This window comes from Drosophila yakuba, chromosome 2L, assembly GCF_016746365.2.
Source record: "Drosophila yakuba strain Tai18E2 chromosome 2L, Prin_Dyak_Tai18E2_2.1, whole genome shotgun sequence".
Taxonomy (NCBI): domain Eukaryota; kingdom Metazoa; phylum Arthropoda; class Insecta; order Diptera; family Drosophilidae; genus Drosophila; species Drosophila yakuba.
This window is the reverse complement of record NC_052527.2, coordinates 28670740-28692227: the sequence shown is the minus strand read 5'-3', so window position 1 is coordinate 28692227 and position 21488 is coordinate 28670740. Positions and strand designations below refer to the sequence as shown.

At 42.0% G+C, this 21488-nt stretch overlaps 1 protein-coding gene across 1 annotated transcript; it reads left to right on the top strand.

Moving 5' to 3' along the window:
* Positions 1-9907: 9907 nt before the first annotated feature.
* LOC120320665 lies at positions 9908-16943 on the top strand. The gene is made up of 2 exons (XM_039370985.1): positions 9908-10393; positions 15076-16943. Exons 1-2 carry the CDS (start codon positions 10338-10340, stop codon positions 16688-16690), a joined length of 1671 nt encoding a protein of 556 aa, XP_039226919.1. The 5' UTR covers positions 9908-10337; the 3' UTR covers positions 16691-16943.
* Positions 16944-21488: the final 4545 nt, after the last annotated feature.

Sequence of the window (21488 nt, the reverse complement as noted above, 5' to 3'; positions counted from 1 at the left end):
TTACAGAAAGGGTGCATCGAGCCGTCTAGGAGCCCATACAGCTCTCCCAAAGTGATGGTGAAAAAGAAGATGGGTCAATGGCGTTTGTGTGTAGATTTCCGCCAAATAAACGCGAAGTCCGTGAAGGACGCGTACCCGATGCCAATGATCAACTTCATTCTGGATCAGTTAAGCGAGGCGAAATACAAAAGCAGTCTGGATTTGAAGGACGGGTACTGGCAGATTCCGTTGGCAGCGGCAAGTCGGCAATATACGGCATTTACGGTGCCGGAAAAGGGCCTATTCCAGTGGAAAGTAATGCCATTCGGACTGCACTCCGCATCGGCAACGTTCCAGCGGGCGTTGTACCAGGTGATAGGACCCGAGATGATGCCACACGCATTTGCCTATCAGGACGACATAATTGTGATTGGACGGACACTACAAGAACACAAGCGCAACCTGAAAGAGGTTTTCCGGAGGCTAAGGGCGGCAAACCTGAAAATTAACGCAGATAAGTGCAAGTTTTTTCGAAAGGAGCTACAATACTTGAGCCACCGAGGGCATCGGAACGGATCCGGAAAAAGTAGCGGCAATAGCTCAGCTAAAGCCCCCGGGAAACGTGAAGGAGCTGCGACAGTACCTAGGAGTGGCGTCGTGGTACAGACGTTTTGTACCGGATTTTGCGACGTTGGTACAACCGCTGAACGCACTCTTCAAGAAACAGGCAAGGTGGGTATGGACAGACGCCCACCAAGAAGCATTCGAGGCCGTTAAAACCAGGTTGGTCCCCGACCCGATCCTGGCATGCCCCGACTTCACAAGGACCTTCGTGCTACAGACGGACGCCAGCGACTACGGGCTGGGCGCTATCCTCACACAGCAATCCGAGCAAGGCGAGCGGGTCATATCCTACTCCAGCAGAGCTCTGAACGGAGCGGAAAATAATTATTCTGCGACAGAGAGGGATGTTTAGCGATAGTGCGGGCTGTCAGGAAATTAAGACCGTACCTGGAAGGCTACCATTTCAAAGTGATAACAGATCACATGGCCCTGAAGTGGCTGAACAGCATCGAGAGCCCGTCCGGAAGGATCGCGAGGTGGGCGTTGAACCTCCAACAATTCGATTTCGAAATCTCATACAGACAGGGCCAGCTAAACATCGTCGCGGACGCCCTGTCAAGACAGCCGCTGCAGGAAACGAGCCGCAGGATAACGACGAAGGGAGAAGGGCAACCGGACGAGCAGCAGGAATGCAGGTGGATAGAAGAGATGCGAAGGAAAATAAAGCAGGATCCCCAAAAATACCCAGACTACCTAGAGGAGGCCGGCCAATTGTATAGGCACATTCCGCACCGGGCCGGAAACGAGGATGTGGTATCATGGAAGCTGTGTGTACCAACCAGGGAGAGGCAGCGCGTCATGGCCGAGCACCACGACATGCCGACAGCAGGACACCTGGGAAGTCGGAAGACAATTGCGCGGGTGGAAGCCAGGTACCACTGGCCAGGAATGCACCGAGACATAAGAAGTTACGTGCGGAACTGCGAGAGCTGCACGAAGTACAAGCCCAACCAGCTGCAAGCAGCCGGAAAAATGCTGACCCAGGTGCCGGAAGAACCATGGGCCACCGTGTGTGCGGTTTTTTTGGGCCCCTTACCGAGGTCAAAGCACGGGAATTCGATGCTGCTGGTCCTGGTGGACAGGTTCTCCAAGTGGACCTAGATCGTTCCGATGCGTAGGGCAACCACCGAGACGCTACGAAAGGCCGTGCGAGAGCGAAGATAGAGTGAGATAGCGAGTGCCCAGATACGGGGAGCCAAAAGTCATGATCACGGACAACGGAGTACAATTCACTAGCAGGGCGTTCAAGAGGTTTTTGGAGGAGCTGGGTGTGAAACACCAGCTCACGGCTCCATATACTCCACAAGAAACCACGACGGAAAGGGCCAAAAGGACCGTTAAAACCATGATCGCGCAGTTCACAGGGGCCGATCAGAGCTGCAATTGGCAGTAAACACGAGGAGTAAACAGTAAACATCCGGAGACCACCGGATACTCGCCGGCATTTATAATGCAGGGAAGAGAACCGTGGAAACCCAAGGTGGGAGAGACTGCATGGGCCAAAGAGCACCACCTGTCGAAAGCAGCCGATGGTTTTGCGGCGAAACTGGCACCAAGGTTCGACGGGCCTTTCAAAATAAAGAAATTCACGTCACCAGTAATTTGTGTATTGGAACACGCAACAACAAGGAAGACGAAAACGGCTCATATTGGCGACTTGAAACCGGGAAGCGCGGGCGCCTGCAGACCAGAGGACACCGAGAGCGAAAAACAACTGTAAAACCCTTTCGTGAAGAAGGGGGAAGACGATACAGGGTATCGAAAAGTCGCAAGTCGAGTGTCACTCAAATAAACACACACACACACACACACAAAAGGCCCGTTGGATCGCGAGAGCGGGACAGGAAGGGTAGACGGTCGGAAAACCGTTAACGGCTAAACGCACACAGTTGCGTATTCCGTGGGAGGCAGGTACACGGAGGAGAACGCCGTTACCGGTACAGGCTTCACGGAATAACGGCGGAAACCGAAGTTTCGTTGCGGCGGAAAAAGAGAAAGGCGGTCTTTAAAAAATCAAGTCGTCAAGATGTCAATACGCGCTGCGAGCAACAACCGGGAGGTGCGGGAGACCGGCACCGGGGAACAGCCCGGAGCGATATGGATTAGGGACACGGATTCCTATCTCCAGCTTCTGGCGTCACCTCTGGTGTCGCGATCCCCATCCCCGGTCCAGGAGGAACCGGAGGAGGTCCCAGACGTGGACCTGTCGGAGGAGGAGAAGGTGGCCGAGGGGCCAGTTACATATGTCTCTCTCTCGTCGGAGAGTGAGTGAGGAGGACGACAGGGGTGAGACGGTCACCCCGGTGGTGTCCTCGGACGAGGACGAAGGAAGCCGAAGCGCGAGGGCCAGGATGGCCCTGGTACCACACCCACCGTCGTCGTTGCCGCAGTCGCCATTGTTGCAGCCACTGTTGCCACCGCCACCACCGACGCAGCAGCGACAGGGACCACCGAAGATGGTCGAGGAGGCCGAGGCCCAGGTGGCCAGACGGCATAAGGGCCGCTGGGCCAAGCTGTTCATACTGGACGGCCAGCGGTTCCGAGTGAAGGTGCGTCGCGGCGGCGAGATTAGGGTGTATGTGCCCCAATAAAAGGAAAACAACAAAGGCGAGAATCGAGTTGATTGGGACAGGGGAGGGCAAGGGCACAAACACTGCTCACATAAAAAAAAAGGAGGTGCGAAGTTATCCGCAGAGGACGCCCCGTGAACTAACGGTACTGCGCTGGACCTTGGACCTGAGTGAGCCGTGCGCAAAAGGGAAATAGCGGGATCCCCGCGGCCTATAAAAAGGCGACGCAGGCGCGGCTCGAGGCAGTCGGTCAAACTAACACGCGTAGGTCATACGAGCAAGCGGAGTCGCGCAGTCAGGACACAGGCGTGCGGCCGGACAGTCGGAGCAGACGCAGAAGGTGTGGACACGGTCGATCAGGAGAGTACGCGGAGTGCCATACGGGCAGACAGTCAGTAAGGAAGGTGCCATACAGACAGACAGTCAATAAGAAAGTCCGCGGAGGGCCCTACAGCCACATAGTCGATCGGGAAAGGTACGCGCAGTACACGGAAAGTCAGCGAGAAAGTACGCCACACGAGCAGACAGTCAATACCGAGTGACAGTGAAGTAGCCAAATTACAAGTGCGCCAAGCGAGCATCCAGAGAGGATATCCGCAAGCAAGGACCAGCGAAGGACAAACGAATACCAGGACCTAGCGTGGTCAGAAAGGGACGGTTGAGTCAGTGGTCGCAAAGGTGGTTCGGGGAGGAGCGCTAGCTTATATCACGGAGCCCTGCCCCATAACATCCTAAGCACCGGTCGAGCCCGCAGGTGATCCTTCGGCAAGGGCGACGAGTGCCTGGCATACGCAGGAAGGGACGGTGGAGTCAGAGGTCGGCAAAGGTGGTTCGGGGAGGAGCACTAGCTTGTCTCACGGATGATACACCCTGTCACCATAACATCCTATGCCCCAGGCGATCCGGTACGGATCCCCCATCGGAAGCGACGCAGGACGACGAAGGAAGGACGGCGAAGAAGCAACGACGCGCATCCGACGGCGAGGGTCACTGGATTCTCTTCAGCAAGTGACACTGAATAAAGGTGGTTTAAATCTGAAACTCTGTCTTCTTCTTGGTCGGGCAATCTCACAAATCATAAATTTGGTGGGACGAAAAAACAAACTCTCTGAGCTAGCCGTTGCAATTCGTAGCGAGCAGAAACTAAGAAAACAGTTCGTTACAGAATATGCCTGGAAGCTCTGGGTACCTATGGAATTGGTTTCTGAAATACTTTCTCGTGCTCATGATAGTTCGTTGTCTGCTCATGATGGGATACACAAGACCATTGATAGAGTTAGACATTATTTTTTCTGGCCTGGACTTGTAGCAAACGTTAAGGTGTGCGTGTGAGGTGCGCAAAACCACAAAAGCACCTAATTACGTTTTGCGACCACCGTTAGGAAAAGCGCCTGAGAGTCAACAATTTTTCCAACGCTTATTTATAGACTTTCTTGAACCTTATCCGAGGTCTAGAAGTGGAAACATTGGAGTTTTAATCGTCCTTGACCATTTTTCCGAATATGTCTTTCTTAAATCAGTAAAGAAGATACATTCAGGTGTCGTCATAAAATATCTTGAAGAAGAATTATTTATGTCGTATGGCACTCCCGAATCGACTGTGTCAGATAATGGATCTCAATTCCGTTCACATTCTTTTCAGAAGTTAATGCAGCAGTATGGCATTACTCATACATTTACTGCTGTACATTCGCCACAGGTGAACGCCTCCGAGCGCGTTAACCGATCAGTTATCGCTGCAATTAGAGCATATGTGAGACCCGATCAAAAAGACTGGGACGAATACTTAGTTAGTTGTGCGTTGAGATCGTCCGTACATTCAAGCCTAGGAACTTATCCTTATTAAATAGTTTTCGGGGAACACATGGTTACCTCTGCTTCTACGTACTCTTTGTTGAGGAAGCTCAACCTATTGGATGATCGATTTTTGAAGTTCAATCGATCAGACTCGTTTGATATAGTACGGGAGAAAGCATGCAAGAAAATGCTGGAAAGCACTCCGAGAATGAAAAGAAGTACAATCTTCGGTCTCGAGTTGTTTCTTATACGGAAGAAGTATTCCAAAAAAACTTTAAGCAAAGCTGTTTCCAAACAGGATACAACGCTAAATTTGGTCCTTCTTTTGTAAAATCAAGGGTTCGCAGAAGGCTAGGAAGAGCCTACTACGTGCTAGAAGATTTACAGGGAAGACTAATAGGTACTTACCATGCGAAAGATATTCGGCAATGACGTGTCTTCAGTCGTGTCATCAGTCTAGGGTACCCGTCGAACATATACCCTAGCCAGATGTAACCTGATACCTAAATAAATTATAGATAAACAATAAAATATATAAACATTTTCTGTCTAGAAGTATGCACTAAATTACGTGGTACTCTGAGCCTAGCTTTCCGCGACGGAAATAACGTCGAGGCATTTCGGTAAAAGCTTTACGAAATTCAAGCTTAATGCACATGCATTTTTTAATTAGCTAGCTGCATTTCTGCCTGAACAGAGTTTTTGACCAAAATACCAGATAGCTCATCGATGCGCCAGGGAAGATCTGAAAAGCTTTAGCCTGATTAGGAAATTTTATGCTGTGGCAGAGAAAAAGGGCTAATCGACTCCATCCGTTTTCGTGCAAAATTCTTTTCCTTTTGAGATCCGGTAGAGTGCACATCGTTGCAGTTGCTGATAAAAGCCAGAATAATCACATAGTGTCCACGTGGATTGTGAAAATCTGTTTGCGGGAACAAGTGTTCGCCGAAAGCTTAACCAAAATCAAGTAAAGCCGTGTTCAGTTGCATACAGATGCATAACCTTTTGTTGCCCAGGTCACGAAAATAGTGTCAACGGAGGCAACCAGGCGGCAGACTGACAGCCAGTGCCAAAGGTCGGAATTTTCCGTCTGGAAAACCCTTATCTTTCATCGGGGCTCAACCAGAGGATCGAGCCCAGCAAGCCGAGTTTGCGTCCCTGTCCCGAGGAGCACCCCTGGGAGGGGCATAATGGAGTACTAAGGGAGCAGCAGCAGAAGCAGTAGGAGAAAGATCAACAAATAATATCGAGTGCGGTTTAACTGGCCAACAGGTCGCATGCGCATTATTCTTCAGTGACCAGCGTTTGCGTTTTATGAAACTTCTAATGGGAAATTGGCAGTGCTAAAAGTGTCCGAATAATTTTGACCCCAGTTAACACCAGCACCCATGTGGGATTAACCTAAAAAAATTTAGAAAGTGAACATAACCCGAAGGGTAGTGTAGATCAGTGCTATTGGTACGGAATAAAGCATCCGATGTCCGACTGTAAATTTTCTTGTGCGTTAAATCAAAACCATTAAATGGGATTTAGCCCAGTTTTGCCGAAAAAAATTTCTTGTCATTTTCGCCGCAAATTGGTCGTAACCTGTAACGAGTTACATAACCTTTACGACACTCATCTGAAATACTTTGTGAATTTGATTACTTTTTCTAGAAGCCATGAATATTTAATGAAAAAACCTCTGAAGAATTAGAATACATTTTTTTATAATATAAGTAAAGCTAGATAAAATCTAAGAAAATTTCTCTTGTTGCGAATTGAAACGAATCGTGAAGAAGAATGCCTTTTTCGACTCTTTTGTTTAAACTAATGTCTTAAAATCCAAAGTGGCCTGCCAATGCCATACGATTTTCAGAACACCTTCGAGGGAGATCGATCTTTCGCCGATGGATTAGATGCGTGAGTTTATATAACCTGGGTTTAAGTGCAAACTCAAACATGAAACTTAATGTTTAAAGAAAGCATGAGCAACTTAACATTTCCTTTACCGACTCTACTTATGACTCCACGGTCGTAAGGTTTCAAGGGATCATTGGAGCCATGCTCCTGCGGAAGATGATCATAGGTTGGGTGGGCCTAAAGCGAGCAGAACAACATCCGTGTCTTCGCAAATGAGAATTTTCTCTTTGTCCTATCTTCCTTTCTTTTAACTTTCCCTTTCTAGAATTCATTTATTTATTTCCTTCCGGTTTAGTTCTAGCTCCTATTTTTTTGTCGCAAGCACGCTCAAGTCTTTATTAATAGTGATGTGTAGTCCGTGCCGACGAGCTAGAGCCGGAATTTAAAGCGTGCCCCGCAGCTCAAATCCTTGAAAGCCTGCCTAACGCGAGGAGTTATAATTCCTTTTTGTATTGAGAACACTGGCGTTACACTAAACAAAGCGTACGGAGCTTGCGTGTACAATGTTTCTAAGTACACGAAGCTTAAAGCAGCTCCCTTAAAAACATTGACGGTACTGAAGCTGGAGCTTTCGGTGGTATTGTTGTTGTCTCAACTTATGAATTCCGTAAGGCAGATTTTGAGGAGCCGCGAGCCCTCATCTGTCAAATTTCTGGAATCTTTAATTTTTGGTCTTTAGTATCAATTTCAGAAAACCCAGGCTACCATGACGTTATGACTCCCACCCACTTTCTTTTTTGCGAACCCGCTGAGACGCTTGTGAAATCTGACTTGACTGTTATGAACTACAATCGTTTAGACGAATGGCAGAAAGTAACACACCTTCAGCAGATGTTTTGGGTTAGTTGGCGTAAGGAATATCTAACCCTGCTGTAACAGAGCTTCAAATGGCGCTCAGCAAGTCGACTTCTTCGCATAGATGATTTGGTACTGGTCAAGGACAAGAACCTTCCTCCAATTTGATGGCCACTGGCTCGTAGTCGGTCTTACTCCAGGAAAGGATGACGTACCTCGAGTGACTGAGTTAAGGGCGTATCCGGTATCATTTGTAGAGCGGTCAGGAAGTTGTTTCTGGTGCCATTAGATGTTGCGGGTGAAAGCGAGTCTTCCAACGGGTTGAGCATATCCCTATGATTTCTTATAATGTATTCTTATGCCTATTTAATGTAAAGCCGCAGCCGTAGCATTGACAGTACTCTCTCGGGTTTTTCTCTGCAATACATATGGGCCGACAGTCGATTTGATGCATTCACTCTTCCTCCGCAGGCCGCAGCCGCAGCATTAACAGCCCTCTCTCGGTTTTTTCCATGCAGTGCATATTAGCTGGCAGCAGCAGTCGTTTTTATGATATCACTCTTTGTTTTATGATTGCTAAGCATAGTTGTCGACCAACTTTTTGACAGCCACCTTTATTATTGTCGCCGCAATGCTAAGCGCAAATTCACATGAAATAAAGTTTATGACGCCTCCCAAATTTAGGCTGTTTTAATTAGAAAATTAAGCTGTCAAAGAGCAGCGCAAACGCCATGTTTTCTTGATTCAGACAAAATTAAAACTTGCAAGCGAGCTCTTAAGTGTACAAGAGCGCACTCAGCACGCTTTGAACTTTGGATTTTGCGTAGGAGAGCAAAAGAGCGGGTGCACACAATGTGCATACAAAGGTTTAATTAATTTGTTTGAAATAGTGCAGAAATCAAAAGAGATTCACTCGCGAAGCGAACAGGGTTATGTGCACTAAATATAATGATTAAAGAATTTATTAAAAACCAACGGTGCTTTTGGCAAAAGCAAATATAAATTCGACGCGCAGAAAAAAAATATAAAAAAAATAACCTCTTCCGGTTCTCTTAACTAGCTTGTTTATATCTCGGCACGTTCATTGTGATCTTAGTTATGATAATTTAGTATAGCCGGTATGAGATCTGTGCAAGCAAAACCTCCACCCCCAAAGCCGAAGAGCTAGATCCGGAAATTTAAAACGTGCCCCGCCAGTACAGATCGTCCGTAAAACACATACCCTTGCACGTTACAGTTAGTAAAATATTATTACATAATTAAGAAAGTGGCGCCCAACTATGTGGACTCATTGAGATTTACTCTTTGAGACTCATCGATAAATAGATTCAAATATTCTCTCGTTTTATTTCTTCTTCTTTATTTTCAAATTCTTTTCAATTTCTCAATTCCATAAAAAAAAAAATCTTTTGCCTAGTTATCTTTATTTGCTTTGGAATACAGTAAGAGCGATTATCAGTCGTATTATGTCCACAATTAAAAGTTTTTAGACAAAAATTTCCTCTGCTATGCTTTAGTGCTCAGGTATTACTAAGTTTGCTGAAATATGGAAGAAAGTCTAACTTAGGTTGACCTTTCGGCCCAAAATAAGATACTGCATTATTGGCACAGCAAATCTGTCATTTACTTCAATTAAAATGTTTGAATAATCAAGCACTTGGGAATATAATTGCGTTGCTTCCGAGCATTGCTCTATCCGTATTTGTAATTCGATTGTTTTATTTTTAATTGTTTAAAAGTTATGTTGAAAGCTGGAATACAGATGAGTATGTTTCGAAAGTCCACTGTCCGCGCAACTGACGAGTATTTCCCTTCTCTTTCTATACTTTTATCGGCAAAGAAAAATGGTAAAATTAAATGTTTATCTCCTACGATACGCGAAACATTATGCACTGAGTTCATATTTTCATATAGTCGAGTTCCCCGACTATCTGATACCCGTTACTCAGCTAGTAGAAGTGCGCAGGAGAGTCTTCAGCACTGACAGTTTTTGGCGGTTTTTGGGCGTTAGAGTAGGCGGGGCAAAAAGTTTTTTGGCAAATCGATAGAAATTTTCAAGACTAATAAAGAAATGAAAAATCATCTGAACATTTCTCAAAAGTGTGGGCGTGGCAGCTTCGGGCGGTTTGTCGGCGTTAGAGTGGGCGTGGCAAAAAGTTTTTTTGGCAAATCGATAGAAATTTGCAAGACTAATACAAAAATGAAAAAATATCTAAACATTTTTCAAAGGTGCGGGAGTTACCACAGTCACCACACCCCCTAAACCCCCACGCCTACACCACTGAACACATCGACGCCCATGGGCACTCCGGTACAACGAACCGGGAAACGAATAAACAAATGGGTCAACAATGTATCTACAATGTATCGACATCCGGCCAAATGCTGACACTAACATCAGCAGACCAGACGGCAAGAATGCCGATGTAGCATAAGAACCTAGCATAACCCTTATATATAAGAACTATGTACTTAGATTTGGAGGCTCCTTGAGAAGAACGAAAGAAATATAGAATCACTCTTAAGTTTGAACCCAAAGCGTGAAGTTGTGTTACTGAATCCCATACAAGTGCCTGAACAAAATCTCATGCAAAGTGCCGACAGCCGACTATAAGCGAACCACCCAACATCTTTACTGCTGTTATATTCACCTCCCATCATTCGGCCCGAATGGTAACTGGCGCAGCCGGTAGGATGCTTTCCTACATCTATACATTAACTTACCTGTAAGTAAAGAAAAATGTAAAAAACAAAGCATAAGTGATAGCTCAATAAGTAAAGAATCTTAAATAAAAAGGGAAAAATATATTCTGCTACAGTGACAACAAAATGTAAACAGTGAGTTGTGAGCTGCACACGGTGACGTATAAGAGCTTGGGTAAAATTAAAAAGAAAAATATTTAAACATAGCCAACAGACAACCCAAGTAATATGCGCGAAATTGTTTGCAGCGAACAACGCATTGGGTCAGCAAAATAAAAAAAGAAAGAATTTTTTTTTATCGCATAACATGTTACAACACAAATTTTTTTTACTTTTCTGCTATTGTGACGACAAAATATAAACAGTGAATTGTGAGCTGCACATGATGACGCATAAGTAAAGTTTAAAAGAAAAATTATTAAAGCATAGCCAACAAACAAACCGAGTAATGTGCGCTAAATTGTGTGTAGCAAACAACGCATTGGGTCAGCAAAATAAGTAAAAAATAGCCACGGTATAACAAATTTAATAGTCTCTACCTAAAATTCCACGGCCTAAGGTATCCCCTACAATGGCAAATAGAATATCAAACATAACCATATATTACTTAATAAACTATCTTGCAATTATGTCACAACTCACATTAAATCACTGCAAATCAAATACTCTATGATATGGGTCTTATGCTATACGGCTCACGAAACAAGCGTGTTTCGTGCCGCTGTGGCATACCATCCATGCATACATATATATATACCTAAATACACAATATGCACACAAGCTCGCGAACCGGATACTCTGTGATATGGGCTCATGCTATACGGCTCATGGTACAAGCTTGTCCCATGATGCTGTGGCAGACCACCCATGCATACATATATATATACCTAAATACACAATATGCACACAAGCTTGCAACCAACGTATATACACACATATACACCAAATTACGCACACAAGCCTGCGAACCGATACTCTATGATATGGGTCTATGCTATACGGCTCAGGGTACAAGCTTGTGCCTTGATGCTGTGGCATATCACGCATATACGCATAGATATCCAACGTATATACACATGTATACACCAAATTACGCACACAAGCCTGCGAACCGATACTCTATGATATGGGTCTATGCTATACGGCTCAGGGTACAAGCTTGTGCCTTGATGCTGTGGCATATCACGCATATATGCATAGATATCCAACGTATATACACATATATACACCAAATAACGCACACAAGCCTGCGAACCGATACTCTATGATATGGGTCTATGCTATACGGCTCAGGGTACAAGCTTGTGCCTTGATGCTGTGGCATATCACGCATATACGCATAGATATCCAACGTATATACACATATATACAATAAATCACGCACACAAGCTTGCGAACCGATACTCTGTGATATGGGTCCTATGCTATACGGCTCATGATACAAGCTTGTGTCATGACGCAGTGGCATACCACGCATATACACATAGATATTCAAACACAGTATATGTACACATGCTACAACCAATAAATACGCTTATACATATAACCATAAAATTACTGCAATACGAAAAAACAATGAGACACTTTACCCCAACCTACCCTAACAATTAAAGTTTATACGCTTCCACTCGAGTACCGAATGGCTAATGTAACACAATACCAATAGTCACGCCGTCAGCATAAACAAACAATTTATACTCTTGCACACCAAATACAATATGTGTTATGCGATTATACTTGTACATATATATACGAATACGTATATGCATAGTGAGTGGCCAAGCCTATCGAGTCAAAATTCTTTCTTTTTTATAATCGTCGACATTCACTTATGCTATGTTCCGAATACTATAAACTATGTATACAACAATTTTATAATACCAACTATATTACAGATATTGAATCACATAAAAACCATACAAAACCTATATACATTAAGAAATTTATACGCACAAATACAATATATACATATACAATACAATACATACTTATACACACTTATAAAAAATTCCACATTATATTAAAACTTGTTCATTATTTTCTTTAATATAAATTCCACATCAGAAACAAAATTTTTTTTTAATTAGGTTAAATGTCCAAGAAATTAACTCAGAATATCAAGAAGACCGCACAGTCTGTATTAGGAGTCCCCACCCCAGTTAGCAGAACTATACGCCCCAATACCCGTTCTTCTGGGTTGCCTATTGTCCCTGAAATAATTGATCACCCTCTTACCCCGAACATGATGGATTCAGGCAATGCTTCCAATAATTCAGCTCATTCCGTTCGCCCTGGACCACCCTCTTTAACGCCCACCGTTAGTGGAATAAGCTCCCTGTCAACCACATTTAAACCTAAAGATATCATGGCTTTTGTCGAACATTTACCAACGTTTGACGGAACCCCCAGATATTTAGACAGGTTCATTACAAGCGTAGAAGAAATTCTCATGTTAATCAGAGGGGCAGATCACACGCCATATGGTTTGCTCACTTTGAGAACAATCAGGAACAAAATAGTAGACAGAGCCGACGAAGCGTTAGAACTAGCGAATACACCGTTAGTTTGGGACGAAATCAAAGGCAATCTCATTAGGCTCTACTCTAGTAAGAAGAGCGAGGCTAGTTTGCTGAGTGAAATGAGTTCATTTTCATACCGCCAAAGTTTGGGACAATTATTCTTTGGGCTTTCAAAAATCAAAAGCCAATTGTTCTCCATACTCAAAAACACTGAACTTAACCATAACATAGTTGAGGCAAAAAGAACAGTGTATAATGAGGTCTGCCTCAATGCATTCATCACCGGACTTAGGGAGCCGCTCAAGACATTCATTCGTTTGAAGGCCCCTCAGACAATAGAACAAGCTTACGAACAATGCCAAATTGAGCAGTCCTTATACAGAACTAACAATCGCGGACCCAACGAAACGTTCACTAAAAATAGACGTGATAATCAAAACACCCGAGACCGACTTCACGACGGACGAACTAATAACGATCGTAACGCACCATACCCAAATAATAACTACAATCAACAACCCAACTCTAGGGAAACCAATCAATCCAGTACAGCAAACCCTTTTAGGACTCAGTCTGGTCGCCTCAATAATATAGAGGATGACACACCCGACACAAATTTTCAACAGGCAGCCTCCGTAACCCATCAGGGTACATAAGTCCAGCAACCCACGAGCCCTCACTCCCCTTCATTGAGATAAATCTCCCCTTTAGTCCCCATTTAAAATTCCTAATAGATACCGGTTCTACGCTTTCTTTCATTGATCCTAAACATATAGAATCAAAAGATTGCGTGGGCCTAGAAAAACCTTTAACGCTCAAAACAGCCCTAAATACCTTTGTACTTCAAAAAAAATTTGTCATTCCTTTTCCATCTGAGTTTAAGACCCAGGGGAAAATGAATCTATTGCCGTTTAGATTCCACTCCTTTTTTGATGGATTATTGGGCATGGACTCACTTTCATTTTTAAAGGCAAAAATAGATATATTAAATTCACAATTAAAGACATCTAACACAATTTTGCCTATAATTAACTATACCAACCAGACCTCCAACGTGTTTTGCATTACAGCCCATACTAAAACCACAATACCCTTGCCGGTACAAAATGATCAAGGGGATTTTCTCTATGACACGACTTATATTAATAAAGACCTTATCATATCAGGGGGCCTTTACAAATCAAATAACCACTTAACAACCTTCGAAGTGGCCAACTACAGAGATTCTGACCAACTCCTATATCTCGAAAGCCCTCTTAAAGGCATACCATATGTCAAAGCTGACTTTGTAGAGCTTAATAACATATCTTCTGACCCACCCAAGCTACCAGACTTAGTAAACCCCTTAGATAACTTAAAAATGGAGCACCTCAACCCGGAAGAGAAACAAAACCTAATCACATTATGTAAAGAATTCTCAGACATTTTTTTTTAACGAAACAGTAAAACTCTCATTTACAAATAAAATTACGCATTCTATCCCTACCACGGACAATACCCCGATTCACGTAAGGTCCTATAGATATCCGTACATTCACAAAGAGGAAGTAAAGAAACAAATTAATTCTATGCTAAACCAAGATATAATCAGATCTAGTTACTCGCCCTGGAGTGCTCCGGTTTGGGTAGTCCCCAAGAAAGCCGGGCCCAATGGGGAACAAAAATGGAGATTGGTTATAGATTATCGAAAACTCAATGATAAAACCATCTCCGATAGGTACCCAATACCAAACATAAATGATATACTAGATCGCATAGGGAAAGCCAAATACTTTACCACCCTCGATTTGGCAAGTGGGTTTCATCAAATTGAGATGAACCCAGACGACATTGCCAAAACGGCCTTTACAGTAGAAGGAGGGCATTATGAATTTATAAGAATGCATTTCGGCTTAAAAAATGCTTCCGCTACTTTCCAAAGAGTAATGGACAGCATTTTAGGTGACGTAATAGGCCTCAATTGTCTGGTATACTTGGACGATAAAACAAGGACACCCCCCGCTTCCCTAGAACCCGAAACATTGGTACTCAGAAAGGAAAATAGGAGGAATAAAATAACACCTAGGTTCTCATTACACAAAGTTTTACACGACCAAGGCCCAACCCAGGTTACCACTAGGAATCAAAAACTACACAAATCTAAAATACGAAGAATTATACTAAAGAAAAAATAAATTTTATTGCAGGTTCACCATTCCAACAATTTATGCTATTTCTATACAACCCCTGACTAATAATACCCCCATAGCAAAAATAGAATTGGGGCAAGCCCTTATTATAAATAGATATAAGAGAGTTAGCCATGTTATTAACCTGGAAGAATTTAGTAAATGTATCGAACAATTTCCTAAAACACTCCAGACATTTAAATATGATGACACCCTAATAGATTCCCTAGCCATACTAAAATCCAAACTAGGACAGGCCCAAACAAAACTTAATGCATTAACCCCACTCAAGAGAAACAAACGCGGATTAATTAATGGATTTGGCAGTCTCGTGAAAGCTGTCACGGGCAATATGGATGCCGAAGACGCCAGAGAAATAGGTAAAGACATCGAAAATATTAAAATAGCCCTTTCGACCGTTAACACAAATTACCAAACTCAAGATGTATTCAATAATGAAATTTTAATTAGATTCGAGAACATTACAAATCATATTAATAATGAACAAGTTCTAATAACAACATTCTTTGAAAATATGCAAAATAAAATTTATAAAGAAGAAAATACCTTGGAAAAATTACAGTATATAAATAGGATTAACTATAACTTAGAATTACTACTTAATCACTTGAACGATATAATTGAAAGCATGTTATTAGCTAAAATAAATGTAATACCTAGATTTATATTAACCGAACAAGAAATATATAAAATTAAAATGTTACTGGAAAATCAAAATATTACGATAAAAAGCGAACAACACATTTACGATTTGTTAAAAATGAACACGTTAAGCTACGAAAATAACATAATTTTTACTATCCAAATACCTATTTTTGAAAAAGATAATTACAAAATAGCCAGATTAATTCCCTTACCAATTAATAATAAATACTTTGTTATGATCCCTAACTATTTAATATATAAGAATAATGTTAATAAGTACTACTTGACTCAAAACTGCCCCAAAGTAGACGACACGTTTATATGCAACAAAGACGCATACATCAACACACCGCAAAATGACACCTGCACTCAACAATTATTGGATTCCAAGAACAGCTCCTGCGATGTGCAAGAGAGAGGCCCTGTTGCAGACGTATTCGAGGCGGAAAAAGGCTATATTTTCGCATTCAACGCCAATAACCTGAAGGCTCAGCTAAAAAACGGTAGCGAAATCACTATAAATGGCTCAGCTATCATCAAATACGTGAACGAAACTATACGCATCAATGGCATAGAGTACGACAACGGAGTTGAGACAACCTTTGAGCACTTAGACCTAATCCTACCCCCCCTTAAGGAAATGACCAGGAATAAAACTGTGGAAATACTGAGTTTACAAAACATTCACCTAGAGGCCATAGAAACATCAAATAAGATTCTGACTATCCACCAAACCGCCACACAACACGCTTGGACCCTTTACATTCTACTGGGTTTCGTCGCCATCCTCACTGTTACTGCATGGCTGCATCGACGCACAAAACACGTATTCCACGTACAGGATCACAATCACCACCTGCCTATTTACGCTCCAGCAATACCTTCGCTATGGCCGTCGCTGCAAACTGGGGAGGGAGGAGTTACCACAGTCACCACACCCCCTAAACCCCCACGCCTACACCACTGAACACATCGACGCCCATGGGCACTCCGGTACAACGAACCGGGAAACGAATAAACAAATGGGTCAACAATGTATCTACAATGTATCGACATCCGGCCAAATGCTGACACTAACATCAGCAGACCAGACGGCAAGAATGCCGATGCAGCATAAGAACCTAGCATAACCCTTATATATAAGAACTTTGTACTTAGATTTGGAGGCTCCTTGAGAAGAACGAAAGAAATATAGAATCACTCTTAAGTTTGAACCCAAAGCGTGAAGTTGTGTTACTGAATCCCATACAAGTGCCTGAACAAAATCTCATGCAAAGTGCCGACAGCCGACTATAAGCGAACCACCCAACATCTTTACTGCTGTTATATTCACCTCCCATCATTCGGCCCGAATGGTAACTCGGGCGTGGCAGCTTCGGGCGGTTTGTGGGCGTTAGAGTGGGCGTGGCAAAACGTTTTTTGGCAAATCGATAGAAATTTACAAGACCAATACAAAAATGAAAAAATAACTAAACATTTTTCAAAAGTGTAGGCGTGGCAACATGAATCGACAAACTTGCGCTGCGTCTATGTCTCTGGAGTCTGTATGCCTAATCTCAACTTTCTGAGTTGAGTTCTGAGTAGTTCCTGAGATCTCAGCGTTCATACGGACGGACAGACGGGTATTAACGGGCTGGTGGAAGTGCGAAGGAGAGTCTTAAAAACGGACAGTTTTTGGCAATTTGTGGGCGTTAGGGTGGGCGATAGAAATTTAAAAGACTAATATAAAAACAAGAGAGAACGCTATAGTCGAGTTCCCCGACTATCTGATACCCGTTACTCAGCTAGCGGAAGTGCTAAGGAAAGTCTTTAAGTTTTTGGCAATTTGTGGGCGTTAGGGTGGGCGTAAAAAAAGTTTTTTTTGCGAATCGATAGAAATTTACAAGACTAATACAAAAATGAAAAAATATCAAAACATTTTTCAAAAGTGTGGGCGTGGCAGCTTTGGGCGGTTTGTGGGCGTTAGAGTGGGCGTGGCAAAAAGTTTTTTGATAAATCTATAAAAATTTACAAGACCAATACAAATATGAAAAAATATCAAAACATTTTTCAAAAGTTTGGGCGTGGCAGTTTTGGGCGGTTTGTGGGCGTTAGAGTGGGCGTGGCAACATGAATCGACAAACTTGCGCTGCTTCTATGTCTTGGGAGTCTGTATGCTTAATCTCAACTTTCTAGCTTTTGTAGTTCCTGAGATCTCGACGTTCGTACGGACAGACAGACGGACAGACGGACGGACAGGCGGACATGGCCAGATCGACTCGGCTATTGATCCTGATCAAGAATATATATACTTTTCATGGTCGGAAACGCTTCTTTCTGCCTGTTACATACTTCTAGTATACCCTTTTACTCTACGAGTAATGGGTATAAATATATCAAACATACTTCGTTAAATTATATATAAGTGTAACGATGTATTCGTTGCCATATTCTGATTTCGGTAGTGAACCTACTGTGTCCACTATCACTATATCAAAAGCATTTGTTGGTGTTGCTGTGTGAGCCATTGGGGTCTTTGTATGTGTCGTTGTTTTCGACATTTGGCATTTATGACATCTACGTATGTACCCTTTTATATGACGAGTCATATTTTTCCAATAATAGTGTCTTTTTATTTTCGCTCTTGTAATGCCTGCATGACCTCCTTGAATTGGATCGTCATGATATGTAGACAGTATTGATTGTATCTCTTTTTCAGTTTTTATAATGGTCACCGGCTGGAGTAGCGCTACTCTTAATGATTTTAATTCAGTTATTCGCAAGGTCACTACGAAAAGTACGAAAAGTACTTCATCATTTGTTATGACTTCGTGTACGTTGGGCTTAGATACATTTTGGATACTTTGCCTAGGCAATAGTTCGTTATTTGTTACTGTACAGTTTTTATCTTGTCTACTTTGTTGCCTGGTAGTGACTTTCAGGACTTTATGTTGCATGTCTTTGAGTTCTGTTATATTTATACGCGAGAGTGCGTCTGCTACAAAATTATCTTTCCCCTTTAGGTATTATACAGTGAAGTCGTATTCTTCAAGCTCTAACCGCATGCGAGTTAATTTAGAACTGGGATTAGTCATAGAAAATAGGTACGTTAAAGGTCTGTGGTTGCTGTGAGCTGAATCCGTTACGGTTCTGAGTTAGAACTGCTCCGCAAGCTTGTTTACTAGCATCCATTATAATGCAAAATGCTTTGCGAAAATCAGGATATTGTAATAATGTGGGGTGCATAAGATTTTCTTTAAGGTATTCGAATGCGTTCTGGCATTCGCTTGACCATTCAAAAGGGACATTCTTTTTACATAATCTAGTTATGTGCCGTGAATAGTCGGCGAAGTTTCTTATAAATCGACGATGATAGTTGCAGAAAGCTACAAATCGTCTTGCGCTGTCCGCATCATGAGGGACAGGATAATTTTTGATGACGTCATATTTCTTGTCATCTGGCAATACTCCTTTATCTGTGCATTTGTGACCTAGGAAAGTCACTTCGTGCATGAAAAATGAACATTTTTCTGGATGCAACTTAAGGTTATATTTCCTACATACATTAAAAACGTCAGTTAAGTTTTTAATCATGTGTTTTTCTGACCATCCTATCACCATTAAGTCATCCATATAAAGGAATGCCTGAGAGGGTTCTAAACCCGAGAATGATATAGTCATCATCCTCTGAAATGAATTTGGTGCTATTTTAAGACCAAATGGTAATCGCGTGAAGCGATATGAGACATTGCTCGTTGAAAACGATGTTATATTCCTTGAGTTTTCCTTAAGTTCTATTTGGTGGAAACCTGACATCAAGTCAAGGCATGAAAAGTATTTAGCTCGACCTAGTTGATCTAAAATTTAATCAATTCTAGCGAGTGGAAATTTGTCAGAAAGTAGTTTTTTATTTATTTGACGATAGTCAATTACTAATCGCCATTTCTTCTCTTGTGAATTTGGTAATGATTTTTTCGGAACTAACAAGAGTGGGCTGTTACACTCGGATACAGACGGTTCGACGATTTTGTCGCTAATTAATTTCCTTACTTGTTTTTGAATTTCATCAATATGGCTATGCGGGCTTCTGTAGTTATACCCGTTACTCGTAGAGTAAAAGGGTATACTAGATTCGTTGAAAAGTATGTAACAGGCAGAAGGAAGCGTTTCCGACCATATAAAGTATATATATTCTTGATCAGGATCAATAGCCGAGTCGATCTGGCCATGTCCGTCTGTCCGTCCGTATGAACGTCGAGATCTCAGGAACTACTAAAGCTAGAAAGGTGAGATTAAGCATACAAACACCAGGGACATAGAAGCAGCGCAAGTTTGTTGATTCATGTTGCCACGCCCACTCTTACGCCCACAAACCGCCCAAAACTGCCACGCCCACACTTTTGAATAATGTTTTGAAATTTTTTCATTTTTGTATTAGTCCTGTAATTTTCTATCGATTTACCAAAAACTTTTTGCCACGCCCACTCTAACGTCCTCAAACCGCCCAAAGCTGCTACGCCCACACTTTTGAAAAATGTTTTGATATTTTTTCATTTTTATATTGGTCTTGTGAATTTCTATCGATTTGCCAAGAAACTTTCTGCCACGCCCACTATAACGCCTACAAACCGCCAAAAACTGTGTTTAAGACTCTCCTTTTCCCTTCCACTAGCTGAGTAACGGGTATCAGATAGTCGGGGAACTCGACTATAGCGTTCTCTCTTGTTTTTTATATAAATGGGTTCATCATCTTTACGTCTTAATGTTTGTTTATAAAAGTTGTTTTGTTGATATTGGTTCGGTTTCCAGTCCTAAGACATCACTATACTGTGTACATAATTCAGTTAATTGATTTTTGAATTGGTCTGGAAAATTTTTCTTTAGTTTTGAAAGTACTTGTTCGCTTCTATTTTTAGTGTTGGTATTATGAATGTCATAATCTTTTAAATTTTCATATTGGATTTTGTTTACTTTGACCAATTGATCGAAATTAGTTGTATTTAGAAGTCGAATGTATAAATGTTTGGATGCTGCTATTGTATTTGCAACATAAATCCCATTGTGTATTTCCTGATCTGGCTGGCAGAAGAACTGTATTGTTGCCAGCGCTATATGTTATCGGAACATATATTGGATAATTTAAATTTTGGGGTCTAATTATAAACCAGTCTTCACTTGGTTTGAAATCTAGTTGACAATTGAATTTCTTTATAAAATCAATGCCTATTATTCCATCACACGCTATATGTTATCGGAACATATATGGGATAATTTAAATTTTGGGGTCTAATTATAAACCAGTCTTCACTTGGTTTGAAATCTAGTTGACAATTGAATTTCTTTATGAAATCAATGCCTATTATTCCATCACATGTTATTGCAAAATTTGGGTCCACCAATTGAAATTCATGTGGAATAATATATTTTGGCCTATGCCTTCGATGTTTATTATTTTTTCTGTTCGAATTTGGAAGTTATCAGAATTTACCTTCAGAAGTGAGATATCTGCACCGGTATCAATGATAAATGTTAGTTTATTTTCAGTTGAATGATTATGGAAAGTTACGAATATATTAAGACTATAATTGATGGAATGAACTTTAACATTTATTGGTTGTTTCCTAAAGGGTTCGGTGAGTTTTCCGACGTATTTTGCGTGATTCTCACATTGCTATTATTATTATTACCCTGGTAGTAGTTTCCACGGTTATTAAGGTTATTATTGTTGTTTGTTATTGCTGCCTCGGTTGTAATTGTTGTGGTAGTTATTTCTTCCACGATTATAA